This window comes from Culex quinquefasciatus, chromosome 2 (genome assembly GCF_015732765.1).
Source record: "Culex quinquefasciatus strain JHB chromosome 2, VPISU_Cqui_1.0_pri_paternal, whole genome shotgun sequence".
NCBI classification, from domain to species: domain Eukaryota; kingdom Metazoa; phylum Arthropoda; class Insecta; order Diptera; family Culicidae; genus Culex; species Culex quinquefasciatus.
This window is the reverse complement of record NC_051862.1, coordinates 14242602-14267857: the sequence shown is the minus strand read 5'-3', so window position 1 is coordinate 14267857 and position 25256 is coordinate 14242602. Positions and strand designations below refer to the sequence as shown.

General features: G+C 40.5%; 4 protein-coding genes across 4 annotated transcripts; 2 read left to right on the top strand and 2 right to left on the bottom strand.

Moving 5' to 3' along the window:
• The first annotated feature begins 3307 nt into the window (after positions 1–3307).
• Positions 3308–6037, top strand: LOC119768048 (Bardet-Biedl syndrome 7 protein homolog). The gene is made up of 4 exons (XM_038258383.1): positions 3308–3805; positions 3858–4712; positions 4770–5256; positions 5313–6037. The coding sequence occupies exons 1-4, from the start codon at positions 3308–3310 to the stop codon at positions 5696–5698; spliced, it is 2226 nt and encodes a 741-aa protein (XP_038114311.1). The 3' UTR covers positions 5699–6037.
• A 3096-nt stretch (positions 6038–9133) lies between these two features.
• LOC6032275 (alkylated DNA repair protein alkB homolog 8) lies at positions 9134–11287 on the bottom strand. The gene is made up of 2 exons (XM_038258384.1): positions 11117–11287; positions 9134–11053 (listed from the first exon to the last, which is right to left on the bottom strand). Exons 1-2 carry the CDS (start codon positions 11225–11227, stop codon positions 9359–9361), a joined length of 1806 nt encoding a protein of 601 aa, XP_038114312.1. The 5' UTR covers positions 11228–11287; the 3' UTR covers positions 9134–9358.
• A 3078-nt stretch (positions 11288–14365) lies between these two features.
• On the bottom strand, positions 14366–17596 carry LOC6032277 (putative helicase MOV-10). The gene is made up of 3 exons (XM_038257108.1): positions 17521–17596; positions 16008–17460; positions 14366–15953 (listed from the first exon to the last, which is right to left on the bottom strand). The coding sequence occupies exons 1-3, from the start codon at positions 17537–17539 to the stop codon at positions 14531–14533; spliced, it is 2895 nt and encodes a 964-aa protein (XP_038113036.1). The 5' UTR covers positions 17540–17596; the 3' UTR covers positions 14366–14530.
• A 2224-nt stretch (positions 17597–19820) lies between these two features.
• LOC6032278 (putative helicase MOV-10) lies at positions 19821–23095 on the top strand. Its single transcript, XM_001842862.2, has 3 exons — positions 19821–19908; positions 19968–21510; positions 21569–23095. Exons 1-3 carry the CDS (start codon positions 19896–19898, stop codon positions 22980–22982), a joined length of 2970 nt encoding a protein of 989 aa, XP_001842914.2. The 5' UTR covers positions 19821–19895; the 3' UTR covers positions 22983–23095.
• The last annotated feature ends 2161 nt before the right edge of the window (positions 23096–25256 follow it).

The following is a 25256-nucleotide window of genomic DNA, read 5'->3' as shown; positions in this document are numbered from 1 at the left end:
TTCATAAAACTTCGTATTTTCCAAAAAATACTAAAAGTGTTGATGTTTGGTAAAACATGTACCAAACTATCGAAAAAATTTCATAACATTCGAAAGTTATAATACTGTTTTGAGAGTACTCAAAATTACAGTTTTTTTGCAATAAGCCTAACAAATTATCAGGAACTTTTCATACATTTCGACAGTAATATTTTTTTAAATTCTCTTAATTTTCCAAAAACTTCGTATTTTTGAGAAAAATACTATTTTTTTAGTTATCTCAATATGGGTAAACAATGATTAGGATTTTTTTAAATATATTGTCGAGTATCGATTACCTAAAACCTCGATTATTATTCAATAGACACCAGTACATATTGTTAAAACTGAAATGTTTAGTTTTTGTTTTCGAAAATACGTAGTTTTGTGATTTTTTTTTTGAATATTTTTAAAAAGGTATATTTCTATTAAAATGTATGAAAAAATCTCGATCATTTGATACGTATGCAGTCCAGACTCGATTATTCGAAGCCTCAATTATCCGAAGTTCGATTATCCGAAGGTTTGTATGGTACTTCTGATAATAAAACAAATCGAATCATAACAAAAAATATGTTTTTCGTATTTTTTAATTTTCTTATTAAAAACATCAAATTCGACTTCTGCGACCCAATTTTAGTCAAATGTGAACAGTTGATTGCATATTAAATAACAAAATGCATTTTTTTTTTCAATATATCATATCCGCCATTTTGGATTTAAAAATTCTAAATCACTTTAGCGTAGTTAAGGGGTCATACATTAACTCGACAATAAAAAATAAGCGAACGAAAAAAAAAATCGTGGTTCGATTATCCGGAGTAAACATTTTCTGAAGCCTTCGGATAATCGAGTCTTGACTGTATTGCCAAAAACACATATTTTCATAATTTTTCAAAAATACGTAGTATTTTGAAAATTTCGAGTAATTCCCAAACAATATTATAATCATCAAAAAGTAAGACAAATTCTCAATCATTTGATACCCATGTAAAAAAAACAAAATTTAAAATATTTTTTTTAATATCCCAGGTTTATATGGGACTTCGGATAATCTAATGATGACCAAAAACATGTTTTATTTTTTTTATTTTCTTACTATTATCATCAAACTTGAATTCTGTGTTCCCATTTTAGTCAAATTTGAATAGTTGGTTGCCTATTAAATTACAAAATGCATTTTTTTTTCAATATTTCATCACCGTCGTTTTAGCCGCCATCTTGAATTTAAAAATTCTAAGCAACTGTAAAGGAGTTTATGAGTCATACTAATGCTCAACAATAAAAAAAGACAACGAAAAAAAGAATTCGTGATTCATTTATCCGAAGTTCCGATTATCAGAAGTGCAATTTTTCCGAGACTTTCGGATAATCGAGTCTGGACTGTATAGCTTTCGAATGTTATTGAAAATATCCGATTGTTTGATACCAATATTCTATTTACAAAATTCTATGTATTTTTTTCAAAAAATACGTAGTTTTGCGTAAATTTTGAATACTCTACAAAATTTGTTATATTTGTTGTTGTTGATGCATATTTAAAAAAAAACTAACTTAATCCACCTATGTGGTTGATGCCTTCCTCGCATTCATAAAGTGAATACACTTCACAGCCTCAAAAAAGTGTATAAATAACACTTATTTTCAAAATATCTGAGATCCGGCCTAAAAAATGTATTAAAAACACTTAAGTACTTATAACTTTTGATAGGGTTGTCAGATCTTCAATCTTGGACTTATTGGAAAGGTCTTTTGATTACCTATCCAACGATGGGTCATAATAAATCATGACAAATATTTCATCAAAATATTAGAGATCCGGCCTTGAAAATGTGTATAGATAACACTTAAGTGCTCATAACTTTTGATGAGGTTGTCAGATCTTCAATCTTTTGAACGTATTGGAAAGGTCTTATTACCCTTCTAACAATATATAGCATGACTAGTTTTCTTACAAAAACCACCCTTTTTACAATATTCCGAAGTTTAGCTAAAATCGTTTTTTTTTGCATAACTTTTGAAGTACTTTTCTATACTTCATAACATTAACTAGGGTCTTGTGGGACTCCAAGACGGATCGAATGAGAGAAAAACGGTCCAAATCGGTTCAGCCAATCCGGAGATAATCGAGTGCATATTTTTCAGTGCACGGACTTACAGACATACACCCGCACAGACATTTGTTCAGAATTTGATTCTGAGTCGATAGGTATACGTGAAGGTAGGTCTACGAGGTCGAGTAAAGAAGTTCATTTTTCGAGTGATTTATAGCCATCGAAATGTAAATATCCTAATTATTTAACTTCCCCGTGATCTTACCACTGGTCGTGGCCGGCGCCATTATTTATCAGCATGATAGGGTTCTTTGAAACATGTGGTTATGATTGGTTCCTACATTTCATCTGTGGTCCATGGAGCATTACTTGAAGGTCCTGGTCAATAACGGAGTAGCAACTACGGGTAGACACCAATGTCATGCTATATGCTAAAATAATTTAAAAACGTTACTTAATCCACCCTTAGGTGGTTGGCGCCTTCCTTACATTTAAAGGGTGCTATCCAAAATGCAAAAGGTGCGTAAATAACACTTAAGTGCTTATAACTTTTGATAGGGTTGTCAGATCTTCAATGTTTTGGACGCGTTAGAAAGGTTGCATGAGAGATCCGGACAACGTTTTCATCAACATATCTGAGATCCGGCCTCCAAAAAGCGTATAAATAACACTTAAGTGCTTATAACTTTTGATAGAATTGTCAGATCTTCAATGTCTTAGACGCGTTGGAAAGGTCTTTTAAATACCTTTCTAAAAATGTATAGCATGACGGGTTTTCTTACAAAAACCACCCTTTTTACAATCTTCCGGACTTTTGTTAAAATCATTTTTTAAGCATAACTTTTAAAGTGCTTAACTAAGCTGCATAATTTTTGATAGCGACTTATGGGACCCCAAGACGGATCGAATGACGCAAAAACGGACAAAATCGGTTTCAGCCAATGTTGAGATAATCGAGTGACAATTTTTTGATCAACATCCCACCACACACACAGACATTTGCTCAGAATTTGATTCTGAGTCGATAGGTATACATGAAGGTGGGTCTAGGAGGTCTAATTGAGAAGTTCATTTTTCGAGTGATTTTATAGCCTTTCCTCAGTAACGTGAGGAAGGCAAAACGGATAAATTGCAACCACGTGTCTGGCGCATGCGCCACAATCCACAAGTGTCCCCCTCGACTGGTTACCTTGGAACCGTTAACGTCCCCAACAGAAAACACAATCCCCGAAAAAATGGAACTCGAGCTGACCCGCGTCGACTACACGACGGTTGGCCTCACGGCGGCCAACTGCCTCCAGCTGCTGCCGGTGACTTCGGGCGGGGACGCGGTTCTGTCGTCCCGTGCCCGCCAGCAGCAGAAGGTCGTGGTAGGCGACCAGGACGGAGTGCTGCAGGTGTTTTCGATGAAAAAGGACGAACTGCAGGTGCACTTCAAGACGCTGCCCACGGATAAGATCGCGTCGGTGAAGCTGGGCGGCCAAATTGGTTCGGTGGCGGACAAGATCTTTACGGCGTCGGAGAATAAGGTTCGGGGGTTCAATAAGAAGGGGAAGATGTTTTTGGCGTTTGAGGCGAACTTGACGGAGAACATTAGGTCGATGTTTGTGAGTGGAAGCGATCTGTTGGTTTGTGGGAACCACGTCTATAACCATTACAAGGACTGCAAAGAGCACGGGTCTTATTTGTGCGGCGATGCAATTGTGGACGTGGCCGGGTTGTGTCCTAATAATGTAGGTATGGGGGGGTCGATGACGTAGAGATTGATAATGAGTTCATTTGCAGACGAGTCGGCTGATAACGGTGCTGGCGTGTTCGGGACGAGTTTTGCGGATCTTGGAGCACTCGCGAGTCCGGCAAACGCTCGAGCTGGACAGCGTTCCGACGGTGCTGCACGTTCCGAAGGGTCTCGGCGATAGAATCCTGTGTGGGTTCGCGGACGGGAAGGTTGTGCTGTTCCACATCAATGTGGCGTCCAGCGAAGTCAAACGGGAGACTTTGGTCGAAGATGCGGAGAACCTGAGTGCCGTCACGTGTCTGGAGACGTTCGACCTGTCCGGGGATGGGAAGGACGAGCTGATCGTGGGTAGACGCGATGGAACGCTGCAGGTGTTTACGATGAACTCGGACGAGTACCAGTTTGAGATGGAATGTACGCAGATCTACAGGGAGAACTTTACGGAAAGTGTGTCGAGCGTACAGGGTGGTTGCATTGGAGCTAATGGATACTCGGAGATCGCGGTTTGTACGTACTCTGGTCGGGTGTTCGGGTTGACAACCCAATGCATCAGCAAGAGTCTGAGCGACTCGAACAAACGTGGTTCGGTCAGCATGGCTCCGGACGCGTCCTCGAAGCTTCACAAACTGCGTGCTGAGATCTACGAGCTGGAACAAGCGATCACCAGGGAACGCGAACGCTACCAGCAGTCGACGCAAGCCCTCTCGACGGGGTTGTCGGCGATCCCGATGCTACCGGTCAACGACTCGATGCTACTCTGCCAGGAAGACGCAACGTACATGCTCACCGTGGAGATCCCAACCCCGATCGAGCACGTTCTCCTGCAGTGCGATGCCCCGATCAACCTGATCGACGTCGAGAAGAACTCTGCGGTGGTAAGCTTCAGCGAGTGCGATAAAATGGTATGTAACTTCAGGTATAAAATAAACATCGCCCTTTTTCAAACCCGATCTTTTCAGAGTGGCAACAGCCTGCTAGCCAGCTATCGCTGCCAATCCAACACAAACCGCGTCGATCTTAAGTTTCGCACCGTCGAGGGTCAAAATGGAACCCTTCAGGTGTACATAACGCCAAACCTGCAGCCCAAATGTTGCCAGCTGAAGCGCTACTCGATCAAACCGCTGTCCCTGCACGCGATCGTTCACAACCTACCGGACGACGAGCTGTCCAGGCCGATGAACGTCCTAATTCTCAAAGGGGCCTTCAGCCAGGCCGAGATGCACAACTGGATGATCAACAGCATCCCGGAGCTGCCGGAAAAGATCTACGGCAACGACAAGATCCGGCAGGTGTTCCGGCACGTGTTCATCGGCACGGTGCTGATCTGCGAGTACGGCAAGGGCGAGGCCGACTTTCGCAGCGATAACGTGTCCACCATTTCGATACTTAAAGATTTTATTACCAAAGAGGCGACCAAGAAGCGCATCAAGCTGGAGATCGTCACGAGTAAGGCCTGAAGACCTCACCTACAGAGAATTGTTGTTCATTTTCGATCGTTTCAGACATCAACGAGCAAACCATCCCCGGCCTCATCAAGCTGATCGAACCCAAGATCGTGCACTACAACAAACTGACCAAGGACTACCAGATATTGCAGGCGCTGATCGATCTGGACATTCGCAACGACGACGAGTTTGGAACGCTCTCGCAAGAGTACCAGGATCTGCTGAAGAACCAGCGCCAGATCGAGGCGGAGTTTAAGAAGCAACCAACGATCCTGAACCGCATCTACGGCATTCTGACGGATCTGTACATCGATAAGTTCAAGTTCAAGGGTGTCAACGTGAAGACGAAGCTGCCGCAGCTGATTGATTTGCTGGAGCATTACGAATATGAGGAGTTGGTGGGTTTCTACAGCGTTGTAAAGACGATTGATGATGAGGTTTGAAGATTTATAGTTATTAATAGGGTTGGTGAAATTTCACGATTTCGCGGAACGCGTTTGGTACTTTCCATGAGATCCCGTGAATATTTTGATGTTCTGTATTCAGTGCACAGTTCTCGAATAACTTTGACACACATGTAAAAAAATGCAAAGGCAGAATTATTTTTAGTTTTTTATTTATAGTGTTTGTAATTTTTTGAAATTCTAGTTTTTACGTTAAAGTTTTGTTTTTTAAGTTTAATTATTTTAGTTTTTTTTTATTTGTGTTGAATAAATCAATGCCCGTGTGATCTCTTGTTCTATCCAGGAAAAATTAATAAAATAAAGAGTACAAAAAATAAATTACGTGTTTTTAACAAAAAAGTTTTTGTGGTGCAGCACATTGGATTTTCATAATAATTTCTTATCAAGACTTTTTTTTATTAGGTCCCATAAACATATGAAACACAATAGCTTATAGGACCTTATCAAATAAAACTCTAGTTATTAATTTTTATAATCTGTAGAATTTGTTTTTTTTTTGTTTCATTTCAAAAACAAAAATTTCTGGGATTTTTATTTTTGTTTATTTTTTGTTAATTGTTTGTTATTTGTTTGTAAAAAATTTAAAAATTAAAAAAAGGATTAAAAAAATATTTGGGTCCTACTAGATTTTTTTTTAAATATTTTGTTGATTTTTGTCTTTAGTTTTTGTTTATTTTCAATTTATTATTATTGATTTTAATATTTCGCGGATTTTTTTTCACATTTCAAGAATTTTTAATTGTTTTTCCTAATTTCTATTTTTGTTTATGTTTTTGACTTTTTCCTAATTTCAATTTGAATTTTTACATTTTTTTTGGCTTTTTTTTTAATTTTTTTTGGGATTTAAGATTTTTTGGATTGATTGAACAAATGTAGAGTTTTTTTTTTTGAAAATTTCCTATAAACCACTTTTTCAATTTTTGCTTTATGAGTGTTTTTAGAACCGCCTTGAGTCAGGGGTATGGGACCATCCACAAACCACAAACCCTTTTTCGAAATCTCACCCCCCCCCCTCTTCCCCCCCTAGTTGTGGACAATTTCCATACAAATAAAATCTTTTTTTTACTAAAGAAAGGTATAGGTTTTACTTTAAGGCTGAACGTCATTTTCATCTTCGTAAATAAGACGATACAGCATTAATATTAATCGGAAAAATCGCCAAAAAATCACACTGCATTGATTTTCGACGCTCTATCGATTCACCTTGACAAAACTCGCCTATCTCCAACCCCCGACAATCGCCAAACCCCCTAAGGAGTCCACGTGGTTTATGGATGGTCCCTATTCAAAAACACCCAAAAAGCAAAAATTGAAAAAAAATGTTTATAGGACCTTTTAAAAAAAAATAGGTTTTTTTCTATTCACTTTTTTCTCTTCTGTATATTTTTCGATTCATTTTTACTAAGATTATTCTTTAATTTAGTTTTTTTGTTTTTAGACTTCAAATTTGAAATTAAAAAAAAAAAAATGATTAAAAAAAGTTCTTTGGGTCTTTCTTAATTTTTTTTTCAATATATTTTGTGGAATTTTGTTTTTAGTTTTTGTTTATTTTTCTTTTTTTATTTTGTGGATTTTGTTTTTTACTCTTCAAGAGTTTTTACTTTTTTCCTTAATTTTGTAGAGATTTTTATTCTTGTTCCTTTTTTGAGTTATTTATTTTTTTAATTGTTATTTTTTTATTTGATTTTTTATTATGTTTTAGTTGGATTGATAGAATTTTTTAATTTTTATATTTGTTTTTTTTTGTGAAGATTTTTTAAACTTGTTTTTTTAGTTTTAGAAATTAAAAAAAGGGTCTTAAAAAAGTTCTTTGTTTTTTTTTTTATAATCTGCGGATATTTGTTTTAAACTTTTGTTTTTTTTTTTATTTGTTTATTCCAAAATCCAACAAGATTTTTTTTTTACTTTTTAAGAATTTTATTTTTTTTCTTAAGAAAAAAGAAAAGTTTTTTTTTAAAGTTTGACGATTTATTATTCTCTGTTTTTTAAAAATGTTTTTCGCGTTCAAATTTTTATTGTATTGATTGTTGTTGTTGTTTATTTTATTAACGTGACTTTTTTTGCATTGATTGAATTTATAGAAATGTTATGCACTTTTTGTAATTAAAAAAATGTATTTGTATGTTTGATAAGTCTTTGTTTTTTTTTTTGTATTTTTTATTTTTGCTGAAAAAAATTAAACTCCAAGAAATCCTAAATGTTAAAATCCAAAATTGAAACATTAAAAGTTGTAAAACTTTCTAAATTCTCAAATTATAATATTTAAAAAATCAAAAGTGATAAATTAAAAAATATTAAACCTTAAATGCTCCCATTTTTTGGCGCTTTTGATTGCAGAAAACTTGTTAACTTTGAATCATTTTTAAAGTCATATAAGGCGTACAGTTGCTTTCCAATCATTAGTTTTGAAAATACAAGGTATTGACGGAACTTTTCGTGGGACCTGTACATTGGTATTTTATGAAAATTTAAAATGTTTAAAAAGGAGTTCAAACATGCTGAATCTGATAAACGCGAGAAAATGCATTTTAACTGGTTTTCAGTTGATGAAACTTTAATTTTCATTAAAATTTTGAAGTTTTTCGAAATAATATTTTGTTTGCCCCCTGATTATTCAGGCCAACTTTGAAAGGGGGGGCGACATAATCTTTGAAAAATATTTGCAACGGTCTAATTAGGTTAGTTAAATTTTTAGAAAAAAAAAACAAAACTAAGTTCAAGGGATAGATAGTCGAGTACGAACTGTAATAAAACAATAAAACCCCCGAAACAAAAAAAAATCATAATTTTGAATTCAATAATTTTCGTATTTCTAAATTTTAGATTTTTTAAACCTCAGAATTTCGGAATTTTTGATGTTTTCAATTTGTTTAATTTTTAAAAGATTTTTTTACAATCCGGATTTTTAAATATTTGTGTTTCAGAATTGTTATTTTTACATTTGTCTGCCAAGAATTTAAATATTGGAATGGCTTTTCCCGTTGGTTTACTTCATTCTAATTAAAATAAATCTACATAAGATTTTCGTTTTGAGATTCGGTCTTAAGAGGCTATGCTGGGTTTTCAATATTATCGAATACAAAATTATTTAAACGTTTATAATTTTTAGTCACATTCAATAAAGTAAATCCAAATTACCGTCATATGAAGTGAATCGAGACACATGGAGCGAATTGGGACATTTGGAGCCTAACATTTCAAAAGGTCACATAACTTTTGTAAACAATACTGTATCCCTTTCACTCAAATGACAGTTTACATAAGGTGTGAAAGGGACACACTCTTGGTTAAAAAAGTTATGTGCCCTAATGAAATGGCAAGCACGATTTGTTTCAGCCTTGTTACTGTATCGGTAGTATCGGTAGATGATTTTTTTGCCAAGAGCCTTTTTTTAAATTATTTTGCAATCTTACGTGACTAAACAAAGCAGAGCTTGAAACAAGATGTTTTATTGATATCACGGTGAAATTTAGTGACAAAAACTTATAGTTGATTGAAGAATAAATAGGTATATAATAAAGTGTTTGCTCTCGATCCTTGAAATTTCCATGAAATGATAAAAATGATTTTACTCACCTTTCGTTAAGGGACGTTTCGGATGCAATGACGACACGCTTCTTAATCGCTCAACAAAAACCTTCATTCCTTCCTAAACTCAACGCACCAGTTGCCCTGGTCGTAGTAACTCTCCACCACCGTCACGCCGTCGATACTCTCGCAAATCTTCGCCAGCTCCCCCTCCTCAAACACGTGGTAGTACCGCAAAAAAGTCACCTTCGTCTCCCGCTCGTTCCGCTCCACATCGCGCAACTTCCACGGCACCAGCAGATCCTGGTGCTGAAACTGTGTCCTGTTGGTGTGCACCGGCAGCAATCCGTCGTAATGTTCCGCCACCTTCACCCGATCCTCCTTCTCCGGTCGATTGTTGTGCTTGTTCTGCCTCAGATAGCTGGACTTTTTCGCGTTCGCTTCCTGGTTCTTGGCCCAAACGTAGACGAGGGAGCGTCCGCCAGGGCGCAGCACTCGCGCCATCTCGGAGAGGGCCTGCCGGCGGCGTTCCTCTGTGGCTAGGTGGTGCACGACGGCGATGCTGACGCAGGCGTCGGCGGAGGCGGTTGGGAAGGGGAGGGCGAGACAATCGCATTGGGCCACTTTGTGGCCACGTTCTAGGCAGAGTTTGAGGAGTTCCGCACTGCGATCACAGCCGATGGGGATGATGTCCGGGCGGAGGCCGAGGTACTTGCCGTTGCCACAGCCGACATCAAGGAGAACGGAACCGGCGGGAAGCGATTTGATGAACGATTCTACGCGAGGCCACGGCGAGTGACGAGTTTCGCTGAAATGCTTCGCGATTTCGTCGTACACTTTGTGAACGTTTTCCAGCTCTAATTCGGCGGCTTTTTCTTTTAGCCGGTCAGCTCGATCTTGGGACTCCGATTGAAACATGTCGCAGAGGGTCGGGAACTGGCAGCGACATGGTCCGTCGTGAAGCTTCCGGAAGGTGAAGGAAACGCGGAGTTCTCGCTTGCGAACAGTCAAACTGTTGTTCAACCTGACGGTGTCCATCTTTCGAGGAGTAATACCGTGCGTCCAGCCGTACCGGCTCTCGCCGGACATGATCAGCAGCGATCGCTGCGGGAGGTCCACACTGAGGTGGGTTCCCTTTGCGTCCCGGAAGTCCATCGCTACGGAACTTCCAAGCGATAGAGAAATAATTGGATCTTCAAAGGCGCTGTGTGTGTCCACGTGGGGAGGAATTCCCTGTCCGGGTTCGTACCGATTGACCGTTAACTGCTCCGGAACGTGCCAACTTAATTCAGGGTAAAGTCGTTTTAATTTCTCCCACAGTTCGTTGCAAATTTCCGGGATCTTTCTGTCCAAAGGATTATTCTTATCGACGTTGTTACTTCCATACAAAAATTCATAACCAAAGTGCTTAACCTTTCGATGTTTCAAACTCCCATTACTTTCGTCCTCCTCCTCCCAATCTACCAACCCCAAAAGCGCCCTCTCCATCCCCTCGTCCACAAAGTCTTCCACCAAAATCAACCCCGGCGGAACTCTCTCAACATCCGTCTCGTCCCTCAACCCTTCCTTAAACTCCTTACAAAACGCCATCAACAGGACACTCCCGTCCTGTCCCAGCGGAGCAAGTCCGTTCATCTGCGTACAAACCTCCCGCGCGTCCTGCACCGTCCGGAAGCGAAGATAGCAGTACGACTTCCCCGCCGGAAGAACGACATCCTCCGGCGAAACGCCGTAACTCAATACCTGCTCCAGCAGAACCTCCTGCTGCAGCCCCGTGGACAGGCCGGCGTTGCAGATGACCACGTTCTAAAATGATAAGATTGTGAAATCCCTGAAAAAAATGTTTTTTTTTTTTTTCTCAAAACAAACCTCAGTCGAAATCTCCCCGGTAAACTCCAGTCCCGTTTCGGCGGCGACCATCAGCTGGCACCGTTTGATCTTTTTGGCCAGCTTCTTTTCGGCGTTTTTCGAGAGGGTCATCCTGAACCGGCTCCGGAGATTTTTCCACCGGATTTGAATTTTGTAAACAAAAACAAAACGCGCGTGTGCGGAACAGTGCGGTCAACTTTGCGGGTGAAATGTCTGTGCGTGGATGACGAAAAAGTCTGTAGTAGTCATACAAAATGCGCGCCAATTTTTACACGTTAATTTAAAATAGTCATTTGAAAGCATATAACCAGCAATTCTCTTTTAAGATCTATTTCTCGATCAGCTTTTTGTAAAAAAAATTTGCGATTTTTTATCTCGATTTAGATGAAACTCTGTCTATCGATTTCTTATGTCCAGTGAGCCATTTTTCATTTTTAGTTTTTCCAAACAAGTATTTATACCACAGCTGTCCATAAAAAAAAGTGCTATGAAAAAATAATATTAAATCCTATATTTCAAAATCCAAAATTCCATACCGTCATCAGGGGTGACATTGGGTAAAGGACTTGGACTGGGGTGAGATTGGGTCATACAAATTTCAGTTCCAATGTCAATCTTGATCTTGAAAAAAGCAAAAACTATTTAAAAAAAATTAGAAAATTTCAGTTTTCAAAAACTGAAGTAAACCTTTTTTTTATTTTTCAATTGAAACCACTAAAATTGAAAAAGTATACTGAAAAATTAATACTATACAATACTCAACTCTAAGATTCTTAAATTCTTGAATCCTGGAATCCAAAAAATTCTTAAAGCCTTAAGTCTAAAATTAGAAAACTCAAAATTTCTGATATTTAAATATTCTAGAAAATTCTAAAATTCTTAAATTATAAAATTCAAAAATTCTCAAATTCCTAAAAGTGAAAGTGAAAATTCTAAGTTTCCAACAGTCTAAAATTTAAAAATATTTTTTTTTAAATTCTACAATTTTAAGATTCTAAGATCCCTCTACTGTAATATACTCAAATTCAAATATTCTAATAGCCAAACATTTAAAAATTCTGAAGTTTTAAATTTCCCTAATTAAAAAGTTCTAAAATTCTTTAAGTCTAAAATTGTGAAGTTACAAAATCCTAAAATTTTTAAGATGTAAAATTCTTAACTCGAAGATTACTTAGATAACATTTTGAACCTTTTTCGGGTGATCTATTTTCGTTTTATCTGAAAAGAATGCTTTCAAAAAGCTGAGAAAATTCTCTTAAATTTGGTAGCTCTTAGCTTTGGTAGCTAAAATAGCCTTTTGGCAATTCCGTCGTGAAACTACTTACTTTTCCTGTCATTCTGTAACGACGAAATAGCCTACTTTTCTGTACCAAAAATAACAGAATCGAATATCAACACTTTTCAAAATAAATGCTGAAAAGTTCTACTTTTCAGCACTTAAATGGGTGCTGAAAAGTTGAACTTTTCAGCACTTGTTTCGAAAAGTAACACTTTTCAACATTTTTTTGATTTAAACTCGGTGAACCTCGTTGGATAAATGTACGACTCGTGTTGAAAAAATCCTCTTTTTGCAACTTGTTGCATAAACTACTATTAATTTTTAAAATTCCAAAACCTAAAACTTAAATAAATCTAAGAGAATAATTAGAAATTTTGTAATTGTCCCACCCGGGACCGTGGTGTAGGGGCAAGCGTGGTTACCTCTCACCCAGTCGGCTTGGGTTCGATCCCAGACGGTCTCGGTGGCATTTTTCGAGACGATATTTGTCTGACCACGCCTTCCGTCGGATGGGGAAGTAAATGTTGGCCCCGGTCTAACCTAAAGGGTTAGGTCGATAGCTCAGTCCAGGTGTAGGAGTCGTCTCCCTGGGTCCTGCCTCGGTGGAGTCGCTGGTAGGCAGTTGGACTAACAATCCAAAGGTCGTCAGTTCAAATCCCGGGGTGGATGGAAACTAAGGTGTAAAAAGATGTTTGCAATTGCCTCAACAATCAAGCCTTTGGACACCTAGTTTCGAGTAGGAATCTCGCAATCGAGAGCGAATGATTTGATTTTTTTTGTAATTGTCCCACCCATGTGGATCAATCGGACCGCGCACTGGGCTCACAATCCAGAGGTCGTCGGTTCGAATCCCGCGGCGGGCGCTCTAAAAATTCTTTGTGTTAATATGGGTATTCGGCGCCGTCGCTCCATGCCATACTTTCATACACTTAGGAGCCCAGGGCGGCGAAGTCCTTTTAGATTAAAAGGAAGACACTAGTTGTTGGTACTAGCAATGGTGGCCGACAGCTATAAAGTCAACTTCGTTTCTTTAATTTAAAACATTAAAAATTTAAGTATTCGACAATTCATTTAATAAAATTAAAAAAACAAATATTTATAAATTTTAAAATTTAAAGATTGTTTAATTCTTTAACTTTATAATAAATTTAAAAATTGAAACTCAATCAAATAATTCAATCAAAAATCAAATTTAAATACATATACAAACTCTCTGGTTGGCGATTTTCGCGATATCAATATTGCTCCATCTGTCAATTAATTTTTCAGTCCCTTCAAAAACATGCTTTGATTTTTTCGTTGTATAATTTCATACCTCCCGCTCTCGACAGTCCTTTGAAAAATCAAGGAATTTTTAAAGTTTAAAATGAAAAAAAAAAAAAACAAAACAAAATAAAAATCAAAATTCGGGTGATTTTGGCAAATTAGAAAAAAATACATAAATTTAAACAACCTTAACTTTTTCAACTAAATCCATTAGAATATTTATTATCATGTTTTTTTCAACCTATTTTTTATTTTTTGAATTTTTAACTTGTTTTTGTTGTTTGTTCGCTTACTTAAGGCCACTTTAACCTTCTTGGTCATTCAGTGCCTAACAGTTTTAAATAATTTATCAAATTTTAAATTTTTTATATTATTAAATCAAGAACAAAATAATTTTTTTATTTACTTTTAAAAATTTATTAAAAAATTGTATTTTTTAATAATTTCGGATTCAAATATTTTTCAAAGCTTATGTTTCGTAAAATTCGCAGCGACTAAATCGTATTACTAGAACCAATAGAAATATTCCGGACACCAATCTAAATGTTTTGATCAACGATTGTCGATCTAATTTTTAATAATGGTGATGTAATGATTGTATTGAAAACGATCACAATGTGACGACCACTTGCAATATTCAGGTAATCGGTTAAATTTGTGATTTATACTAAAATATTTCAAGTTTGAACACACTTTTTTTCCCAAAGGATTGTCGTTGTATTTATCAAAGTCCAAAAAAGTACAACATTAATTTGAAAAGAAATCGAATCAAACGTCCACGTTTGTACGTTTCACTACAAATAAAATCACATGATGTTCAATTCAGAAAGAATTAAAACTATCTTTGGAAGCACCTTAAAAGCTACAATCTAACTATCCCCCTTCGCCTTCTCCCCATCCTTCGCAAACAGCGCATCGAACATCCGCTCGCGCTTGGTCCGCTCGACGATCCGGGACGCGTCCAGCCCGAACCCTTTCCCGACGACGGCCCCATTTTCCTTGCAGTAGCGCACCAGCTCGAACCAGTTCGCATCGTGCTGCAGCGTGTAGCTGTTCCCGATGACCACCAGCAGGGCTTTGGCCCGCGTCATGGCCACGTTCAGCCGCTTCACGTTGTTCAGGAAGCCCACGTCGGCGGTGTGCGAACGCACCGTTGAGAGCAGCACGATCAGCTTCTCGCGACCTTGGTACTGCTCGACGGAACCGACTTCGACTGCGGGCCATTTGTGGCGTTCGCAGAGCTGTTTGAGCTGCTGGACTTGGAGCTGGTAGGGGGAGATTATGCCGATGTCTTGCTGGGTGATGGTGCGCCCGTTGATTCCGGAACGGAGGATAAAATCGAGGTAGAACTCGACCATTTCGACTTCCTTGGCGTTCATCCGACTTCGACCGAAGCTGGACTCGTTTTCGCCGAGGACGGTGTGCAGAATGATGGGGAGGTTCTTGTTCGGGAGGAATTTCCAGTTCTCGACGAAGCTGACCTCTTGTGGGGGTGCGAGCGCGATCAGTTCGTTCTCGTAGAACCGCTGGTTGGAGAATCGGAGGAGTGTTTCGTGCGAGCGGAAGTTCCTGAGGAGTTTGGAGATGATCAGAGTGTTGTATTGGTTCGATTCCGTGTCTTTCCGGTACACCGGCAAGTTCATGAGTCGCTCCAGCATCGACATCCCAAGACCCATCTTGTCCGCGAGCTCGCTGCGAACGACTGGGCCGAGTTGGTGGGGATCTCCGGCAAGGACGACGCTCGCGCACAGTTTCTTGGACGTGGTAACGAGTCCGGCCAGAGCAACGAGTGCAGCCGGTTCCGAGGCGCTTCCGCACTCGTCGATGAACACGTGCTTGAAGTGAGTCGGCCTAACGCGACACTGCACCAACCGGCCGCACGTGGTCAAGCTGCAGATGAGGACGTTCGTCTGGTCCAGCTGCTCCCACGTTGGCCACTGATAGCTGCCGGTGGACAGGTTGGAGATCTGCTTCAGCGGTTCCGGCAGCTCGTCGATGCGCTTCTCGACGGATCGCGAAAAGAACCGGAGCAGGTTCTTCGAAGGAAGGTAGTTTAGGAGGCGGACCGCGAGTTCGTCGCAGGCCGCGTTCGACTGGGCCGTTACAAGGATGTGCTCCGATGGATGGCGCGTACAAATCTGAACGATGGCTTCCACGAGCGTTGTGGTCTTGCCCGTTCCGGGTGGTCCAAACAGGATGTACGGCAGCGGGTAGGCGGTTCGATTGACAATGTTCCGAACGGCCGTTTGCTGCTCGACGTTGTTTTCAAGCCCCGGGTTGAACCAGGCTTTGCTGAAAGATTCAACAAGTTAAATAACTTCTTTTCAACAAGTTCAACTAACTCACATTTCTCTGATCGTCGATCGTGGCGTGGGAGGAACCTCGGGAAAGAACAGCGATGCCACTTGATCACGTCGCACCAAATCCAACGCCTGAAGTTCCAGCCGGCACACGAGGCGGTCAACCTGCAGTCTCACCTGGCAGCTACAATTGGCCTCGACCTTCTTTTCCAGTTCAACAACCAGATGTTCGGGCAGCACTTGGACAACGGTGCCTCGAATTTCGATGTTCCCTCTGTTGGGATCGACCAGCGTTAGGTTGATAATGTCCCCGGCGGCAAGATTCGTTGGCAGGGCGTTGAAGTGGATGGTATCGATGCGGTACTGGCAGTCGACCTCCGTCGGAACGATGACGGCTTTATCAGCCTGAAATTTAGCAAGATCCAACTGGACGTTTAAATCATGCACGTGAATCATAACTTCCAGCATGTCGCAGTAATTTGCGATGGTCAGTCGCGCCGAAGGTCCCGTGGTGCACAGATATCGAATTGCGTCCAGCAGAATCCGTTCAACGAGCGTTTGCTCCTTCGACATCTGCAGATTGTTGGAGATCAACGCCGTCAGCTCCGGCTTCGGGAAGTATTCATCAAGTTGACCGGGTCGCAACGGAGGAGAAACGGTTCGAACAATGATCTGGTAATGCTCAATGTACTCCGTTTGTTCGTTCTCCTTGCGACAACTTATCAACAGCCAAAACTTGTCGTAACTCTTGAAAAAGATGTGATTCGGAAGCAAAAAACTACGAACTGCATTAGATTCCAACAACTCCAGCTTGGTGTGCACCGGAAACAGCAACGTACTTGTGTGATACACAAAGATGGAACCCACATACAAAGGTCCAGGATGGCGACTCTTGATCTTCAGCGGCGACGTCAACCCTTTCTGATCATACTGGAAACATACATTCAGCTGGCATTTAACCGTCTGCAAACCACCACCAGTCTCAATATCCGGCAGCGAATCGTGCTTCTTCATGTGCAGCCGCAAACCCAGCGCACTCCCAAAATTAACCCGACACAGCAAACAACTCAAACTGTTCGCCCCCAACTCAAAATCCGTCTTCACAGCCCGGGCCATCGTCGTCACGTACTTCAAGTGCACATTCAGCAGATTTAACCTCTTCTCCGACTTCCTACCCTCAACCGCTGCTGTTGGACACGATTGAAACGACTTGACCGAGTCACATTCGTTCTCGTCCTCCGCGTCCTCCTTCTTCAGCAGCAGCGGCAGCAGCTTCTCCAGGTCAATCCGATACTCGGACTGGACGACCTCCACCAGCAGAGGCGATCGTTGCATCAGGGCCTGGAACTCGCGCAGCCGGACGTCCTTCCGGTACTGGTTGAACAGTTCCGCCTGGAAGCGACGGAAAACCTTCTCCGAGGGCACCCGGCCGTCCGGGTTGAGCTCGCCCGCGGTGTGGCACTCGAGTAAGGATTTGCGCAGGATTTCCTGCGGGTTGTCTGGTGGGAATGGGGACCAAGATTTGAAGGTATTTGCCAAGGATCGGACGAATAATTTACCTCTGCGAACCACGTCCATGATTGAGTGGTTTCAACGTTTCGAGAGACGGGAACCGGTTCTGGAACGTCGATCGAACGTTGTTTTTCTTGCAAATTCCGTTGAATTTTAGCACGTCAAACTCGCGATCCACAAACTGACAGATTGTTTCGAGTGTACACGCTAACCGAGACATGCAACAAATTTTTGAAGAATAAGTTAGTTGCAATTCTAAAATTATAAAATTTTAAAATTCTATAATTCTTCAACTCTAAAATTCAAAATTCTAATTTTCTAAAATTCTAAAATTCTATAATTCTTTAACTCTAAAATTCTAAAATTCTAAAATTCTAAAATTCTAAAATTCTAAAATTCTAAAATTCTAAAATTCTAAAATTCTAAAATTCTAAAATTCTAAAATTCTAAAATTCTAAAATTCTAAAATTCTAAAATTCTAAAATTCTAAAATTCTAAAATTCTAAAATTCTAAAATTCTAAAAATTCTAAAATTCTAAAATTCTAAAATTCTAAAATTCTAAAATTCTAAAATTCTAAAATTCTAAAATTCTAAAATTCTAAAATTCTAAAATTCTAAAATTCTAAAATTCTAAAATTCTAAAATTCTAAAATTCTAAAATTCTAAAATTCTAAAATTCTAAAATTCTAAAATTCTAAAATTCTAAAATTCTAAAATTCTAAAATTCTAAAATTCTAAAATTCTAAAATTCTAAAATTCTAAAATTCTAAAATTCTAAAATTCTAAAATTCTAAAATTCTAAAATTCTAAAATTCTAAAATTCTAAAATTCTAAAATTCTAAAATTCTAAAATTCTAAAATTCTAAAATTCTAAAATTCTAAAATTCTAAAATTCTAAAATTCTAAAATTCTAAAATTCTAAAATTCTAAAATTCTAAAATTCTAAAATTCTAAAATTCTAAAATTCTAAAATTCTAAAATTCTAAAATTCTAAAATTCTAAAATTCTAAAATTCTAAAATTCTAAAATTCTAAAATTCTAAAATTCTAAAATTCTAAAATTCTAAAATTCTAAAATTCTAAAATTCTAAATCTAAAATTCTAAAATTCTAAAATTCTAAAATTCTAAAATTCTAAAATTCTAAAATTCTAAAATTCTAAAATTCTAAAATTCTAAAATTCTAAAATTCTAAAATTCTAAAATTCTAAAATTCTAAAATTCTAAAATTCTAAAATTCTAAAATTCTAAAATTCTAAAATTCTAAAATTCTAAAATTCTAAAATTCTAAAATTCTAAAATTCTAAAATTCTAAAATTCTAAAATTCTAAAATTCTAAAATTCTAAAATTCTAAAATTCTAAAATTCTAAAATTCTAAAATTCTAAAATTCTAAAATTCTAAAATTCTAAGATTCTAAAATTCTAAAATTCTAAAATTGATTGATGTATTTGAAAGTTGAAAAATAGGTTAGAAAAATAACGTTCCGACTGAATATTCAAATGTTTTCCCCTTGGTCCTAAAAGTGCAGCCCGGGAGCATGTTGACAGCTCCCATACAAACTGAGCGCATGGCTTTCTACCTAAGGTACTCGCGATTGAGTGTGTAGTAGTGCGGTTGTCAAAATCGTTATCTCTGACTCTCTCACTCCACTGACACTGACATTGTTTATGTTTTGGTTTTCCTGGCACATTGTTCGTTTGTTATTGTTTTGGTTTTAGTGGCACGGAGCCATGCACTCACACTAATGCCAAGCAAAATAGCGAGTACCTATGATATACCCCTTTTGTGTGGGCCCAGTGGGCCTAGGATGGCGGCCTTCACTATCATCTAGCCAAACATTTGAAAATGGCGAATAGTTTAAATTAATATAGTTTTCGTCTTGTTTCGGTTTAAAACGACAAAATAAGCATTCTGGAATCATTTTCTTGAAAAACTTGATTTAAGATACGCCACGTTAAAATATTAATCTCGAACAATTGGAGGGAGCGTGCCGCGAAAGCCGTCACGAAAAAAAAGTTTCCCATGCAAATTTTGAGTTGCGTTTTTAATGGGTGGACTCCGACGAGGTCCACTTGCCATCTGTCGGTGGATACGCGAAACTCCCGAAAACTGTCATGTTAGGGGACGGCTGTAAAAGTGAGGACACCTTCTACGACCTTAAAGAATTTTGGACTTTTGCAATTTTATCCTTTTGTGGGTAAACTTCACCGAGAATCAGCAATTCAACCAAGATTTCAACTTTTTTCAGTTCACTTTTACACACTTGTATGGGATTTTGTGTGTAATGTTGATTCTCAGTGTTCGGTGTAAACCGTGTAAACTAAATTATTATTTAGAGTGTATCGAGGAAAAGCGATCCACACAATCCACAACCTTCTAAACATCAACAGTCCGTCAAATTGCCTTCACCGCAGCTTTCGCAATGACCGCAAAAGGTAAATTCTCACGTTAAAAATACGTATTTCCCCCTGATTCAAACAATTTTCCGCAACAGCGGACAAAACCCAGGACATCCTCCGCAAAAGTTTGGCCAAATGCTTCGCGGAAGGGTCGCTCGCCCCGGACGGGCTGGTTCCGTCAGAGGCAATCTTCGAACTCTTCTCGAAGGACCTGTTCGCCGAATGCCGTAAGGACGTCCGGCTGCGTGAATTCCAAGCCCTAATGCAGCGCTCTCCGCTGGTGCTGGAGACGTTGCTGCCCGAGCCGGACAGGAGGGAGTATCGGGTTGATTTGGGTAGGTTGCTGGAGGAAGCGGGAGAGACTGAGAAAGTGGTGGAGGAAGCGGTAGATCCGGTAAAGTCGGCGAAACTTTCGTCGAAGGTTGACTTGCTGATTGGGGGGATTCAAAAGTGCGCGTTGACGCGTCACGAATCGGACGAGGATCTAACGGCTTTGGTGGTTAAGATCAAGCACGTGACTACGGTGTCCCGGTGGTTCTATCCGGATTACAAGCTTTCCGGGAAGAGCTGCATCGTGTGCCGGTTGGATCTGCAGAGTGAGCAGCAGGTGCATCAACACTACCGGGAGAAGCACGGACTGGCGCTGAAGATAACGCCGGACGGGAAGGAGGTGCGTAAGGCGAAGACCAAACTGGAGGTTTCGATGAGGTTCGACCAGTGTCAGCTGAGCAGTACGGTTCAGATTCGCAACTGCAAGGCGGTTAGGCTGAACGTTGTGTCGGTTTACCTGTTTCATAACCGGTTCCAGCTGTACGCGATCCGAGAGCAGCCTACCACCGATTTGGAACCTGGTGAAACGCATGGGTTCCTGGTGCCGAACAGTCTTCTTAAGAAGAACACACTCAAGTACTCGCTGCTTCTAGTCTATCGACAGACGAACGACATCTCCGAATATCTCGAGCAGCACCACATCAGCGTGGCCGAGATCTGCTCGAATGCCGGACAAAGCTCGCGGCGCAAACACACCAAAGAAATTCGCCTGCGACCTGGCCACCTGGACAATTACCTGCCAACTGAAAAGCTCACGGAACTTGTAACGAATAACTTGAAGATTTCACCGGAACCGTCCATCAGCGAACCACTTCTGCTGGACGCAATCCGATACCTGTGCACTACGGAACCCGCGACTCGACTGACCCCAGCCAACTACTGCGACATGCTGGAGATCATGGTCCACGTGTGCGATCTTAACGTCCAGCTTGATCTGGCGGAGTTCAAAGCGGAGGACGCGGCGCTGATCCAAATGGGGAAAACTCGCCAGTATCGGGTGGAGCTTGCCGACTTCGATGCTCCGTTGACGAAACTCTCCATGGGCGACAACGTCTACGTTACGGTTGAGGATCCGAAAAAGGGACGCCTTGAGCTGCGCGGAAGTTTGGTGCTGATTCAAACCGATTACCTCATAATTGAGCTGAACAGAAAGCTTGAAGGGGAATGTCGCGGGCAGGTTTCGTTGCTGCCTGATCGGTTGATCTGCCGGCTCGAGCTGCATGCGCTGGATTTGGTTCGAAGGTATCAACTGGCGCCGTTGTTCTTTCCCGAGGAGGCCCCCAAGCAGCTGGAGAACGCTAAGGAGATGTGAGTAAGATTGTGGATGCTTGTGGAACTTCTTCTCAAAATTTGATTTTTTTTTCAGCAATTCCTGGTTCAACCCTAGTCTTGAGGGCAACGTCGAGCAGCAAACTGCCGTTCGGAACATTGTCAATCGAACAGCCTACCCGCTGCCGTACATCCTGTTTGGTCCACCCGGAACCGGCAAGACCACAACGCTCGTGGAAGCAATCGTTCAGATTTGTACGCGCCATCCGTCGGAGCACATCCTCGTAACGGCCCAGTCGAACGCGGCCTGCGACGAACTCGCGGTCCGTCTATTGCACTATCTGGCACCAAAGTCCATCTACCGGTTCTACTCGCGATCGATCGAAAAGCGTCTCGAAGAACTTCCGGAACCGCTGAAACAGATCTCCAACCTGGCGGACGGCGTCTTCCTGTGGCCACCGTGGGAAACGCTGTACAAAACCCGCGTCATTGTCTGCAGCTTGACCGTTTGCGGACGATTGGTGCAGGGCAACATGAAACCGAACCATTTCCGGCACGTGTTCGTCGACGAGTGCGGAAGCGCTTCGGAACCAGCAACCCTCGTTGCCCTAGCTGGACTGGTCAGCAAACGCAGAAAGATTCCAGCCAGTGTCGTCCTCGCCGGAGATCCCCACCAGCTTGGCCCAGTCGTTCGCAGCGAGCTCGCCGAACAAATGGGTCTTGGGATGTCGATGCTGGAGCGACTCATGAACTTGACGGTGTACCAGAAAGATCCGGAATCCCACAAGTACAACCCCCAGATCATCACCAAACTCCTCAGGAACTTCCGCTCGCACGAAACACTCCTCCGATTCTCCAACCAGCGCTTCTACGAGAACGAACTGATCGCGCTCGCACCTCCGCAAGAGGTCAACTTTGCCGAAAACTGGAGCTACCTCCCAAACAAGAACCTCCCGCTCCTCCTGCACACCGTCCTCGGCGAAAACGAGTCCCTTCTCGGTCGCAGCCGAATGAACACCAGCGAAATCGAAACCGTCGAGTTCTACCTGGACTACATCCTACGCTCCGGAATCAACGGGCGCACCATCACCCAGCAAGACATCGGCATAATCTCCCCCTATCAGCTCCAAGTCCAGCAGCTCAGACAGCTCTGCGAACGTCGCAACTGGCCCGCAGTCGAGGTCGGTTCCGTCGAGCAGTACCAAGGTCGCGAGAAGCTGATCGTGCTGCTCTCAACGGTGCGTTCGCACACCGCCGACGTCGGCTTCCTGAACAACGCCAAGCGGCTCAACGTGGCCATGACGCGGGCCAAAGCCCTGCTGGTGGTCATCGGGAACAGCTACACGCTGCAGCACGATCCGAACTGGTTTGATTTTGTGCGGTTCTGCAAGGAAAACGGGGCCGTCGTGGGCAAGAAGTTCGATCTGAACGCGGCGCGGATCGTCTCGCAGACCAAGCGGCAGCAGATGTTTGCGAAGCTGTTCCGGGAGATGGCGGAGGTTGACAGATGAGCTGTGGTATGTAGTTGAATAGGCAGTTTGTTGTCTATTGCTATTTATATTTTTGGAGCAAAAACGTGCATTTAAGACTTGACCGGTAATTTAAACGTAATAAAACAGTTAAATGACTTAAAATCATAAATGACGTCAACTGAACACCAGTCGACCTACGCTGAGAGATATTGAAGAAGCCGTGAGGTGTGTGAAGTCAGGAAAAGCGCCTGGGATAGATCGGATCTCCTAACTAACAATTCAGAGGGAGCTAGTTCAAATTCCGTGGCGGACGCAAAAAAATAAAATACCTCAAACACTTAGGGAGGTTTTAGACTACGGCAAACAAACAAACTCACACATTTCGCCAGTTTGTCTGCGTTGTTTGTTCGCCGACATTTGTTTGCAGAAACGTGAAGAAGCCATTACACTACCGCAAACAAGTTTGCGAGCCTGGCAAAGTGTCGCGAAAAAGTGCGAGTTTGTTTGTTTGTCATAGTCTAATATCACCTTTAGGAGCCCAGAGTGGATTGGTCTTTGTAGCAAAAAGAAAGGCACTGGTCACACCTTAAATTAAAAAAAACGCTCAAGAAACAGTCAAGGAAAGGTTCAACAAAGGGTCACGAAAAGATTTTTTTTTTTCAAGTATGAAGCAGCTGAAAGGGAAATTAAAATTCAGCCCAGATTCAATTATCCGAAGGCGGTGGCGGAAAAATTTCATTTGAGAAAATGCATTCGGTAGTTTTTATGACATTCAACCATACAAATTCGACTAAAATCGGGTCACAGAATTCGAATTTGATGTTTGATTTGATGTTAAAAGTAAAAAAAAGAGATTTTTTCTTCTTGATTCGATTATTTGAAGTATTTTACACACCTTCGGATAACCAAGTCCATAAATTTAGAAATTCAAAAATAAAATAATAAAGATTAAGAAACCTAAAAAATAATCACAAGCATAGGTGCCACGAGGTGGTCACTCCAAATATATTGCATTTATTTCATAAGTTGATCCATATGCGCATCCATATTTACGTGCATACACCATACCTCTATGAATTTTATTTCAGTGTTTTTCACAGCTGTCATCGCAAACGCGCGCGCTGCGTATTGTTTACAAATAAAAAAACGATACTTAATCCACCTTTAGGTGGTTGGTGCCTTCCTCACATTCATAAAGTCAATACATTCAGTAAAAATAGCAACATTCCCTTAACATGTTTAACAAATCAATTTTATTACTGATTTCTTTTGATAGGGTTCGCAGACCTTCAATTTTTCTGTCTCATCGGCAAGGTCTGATAAAAAAAAACCTATCCAACGAAAGTTTACATGGAAGATTCAGACAATATTTTTATCACAATATCTCAGATCCGGCCTCCAAAAAGTGTATAAATAACACTTAAGTGCTAATAACTTTTGATAGGGTTGTCAGATCCTTGATGTTTTAGGCTCATTTGAAAGGTCTTTCGATTATCTAACTAACGATGGGTCGCATGATGGACCCGAACATAATTTTTACTGAAATATCTGAGATCCGGCCTCCAAAAAGTGTATAAATAACACTTAAGTGCTAATAAGTTTTGATAGGGTTGTCAGATCCTTGATGTTTTAGGCTCATTTGAAAAGTCTTTCAATTATCTAACTAACGATGGGTCGCATGATGGACCCGGACAGCATTTTTACTGAAATATCTGAGATCCGGCATCCAAAAAGTGTATAAATTACACATAAGTGCTAATAACTTTTGATAGGGTTGTCAGATCCTTGATGTTTTAGGCTCATTTGAAAGGTTTTTCGATTATCTAACTAACGATGGGTCGCATGATGGACCCGGACAGCATTTTTACTGAAATATCTGAGATCCGGCCTACAAAAAGTGTATAAATAACACTTAAGTGCTAATAACTTTTGATAGGATAGTCAGATCTTCAATGTTTTGGGCTCATTGGAAAGGTCTTTTTAATACCTTTCTGAAAATGTATAACATGATAGGGTTTCTTGCTAAAACCACCCTTTTTACAATCTTCCGGACATACGCCAAAATCGTTTTTTTAGCATAACTTTTGAAGTACTTAACTAAACTTGCTGATTTTAAATAGAGACCTATGGGACCCCAAGACGGATCGAATGAAACCAAAACGGTCAAAATCCGTTCATCCAGTCCGGAGATAATCGAGTGACATTTTTTTTTGTCCACCCACCTACACACATCCACACAGACATTTGCTCAGAACATGATTCTGAGTCGATATGTATACGTGAAGGTGGGTCTACGAGGTCGAATTAAGAAGT

Bases quoted from the DNA above. Each gene is read 5' to 3' on its own strand.
- LOC6032277 (XM_038257108.1), bottom strand. The intron at 15,954-16,007 runs GTGAGTTAGTTG...TGAATCTTTCAG, and splicing joins CGATCGACGATCAGAGAAAT to CAAAGCCTGGTTCAACCCGG.
- LOC6032278 (XM_001842862.2), top strand. The intron at 21,511-21,568 runs GTGAGTAAGATT...TTTTTTTTTCAG, and splicing joins CTGGAGAACGCTAAGGAGAT to CAATTCCTGGTTCAACCCTA.
- LOC6032275 (XM_038258384.1), bottom strand. From the start codon at position 11,227: ATGACCCTCTCGAAAAACGCCGAAAAGAAGCTGGCCAAAAAGATCAAA. The intron at 11,054-11,116 runs GTTTGTTTTGAG...TTATCATTTTAG, and splicing joins CCGGGGAGATTTCGACTGAG to AACGTGGTCATCTGCAACGC.
- LOC119768048 (XM_038258383.1), top strand. From the start codon at position 3,308: ATGGAACTCGAGCTGACCCGCGTCGACTACACGACGGTTGGCCTCACG. The intron at 3,806-3,857 runs GTAGGTATGGGG...GTTCATTTGCAG, and splicing joins CCGGGTTGTGTCCTAATAAT to ACGAGTCGGCTGATAACGGT. The intron at 4,713-4,769 runs GTATGTAACTTC...CGATCTTTTCAG, and splicing joins TCAGCGAGTGCGATAAAATG to AGTGGCAACAGCCTGCTAGC.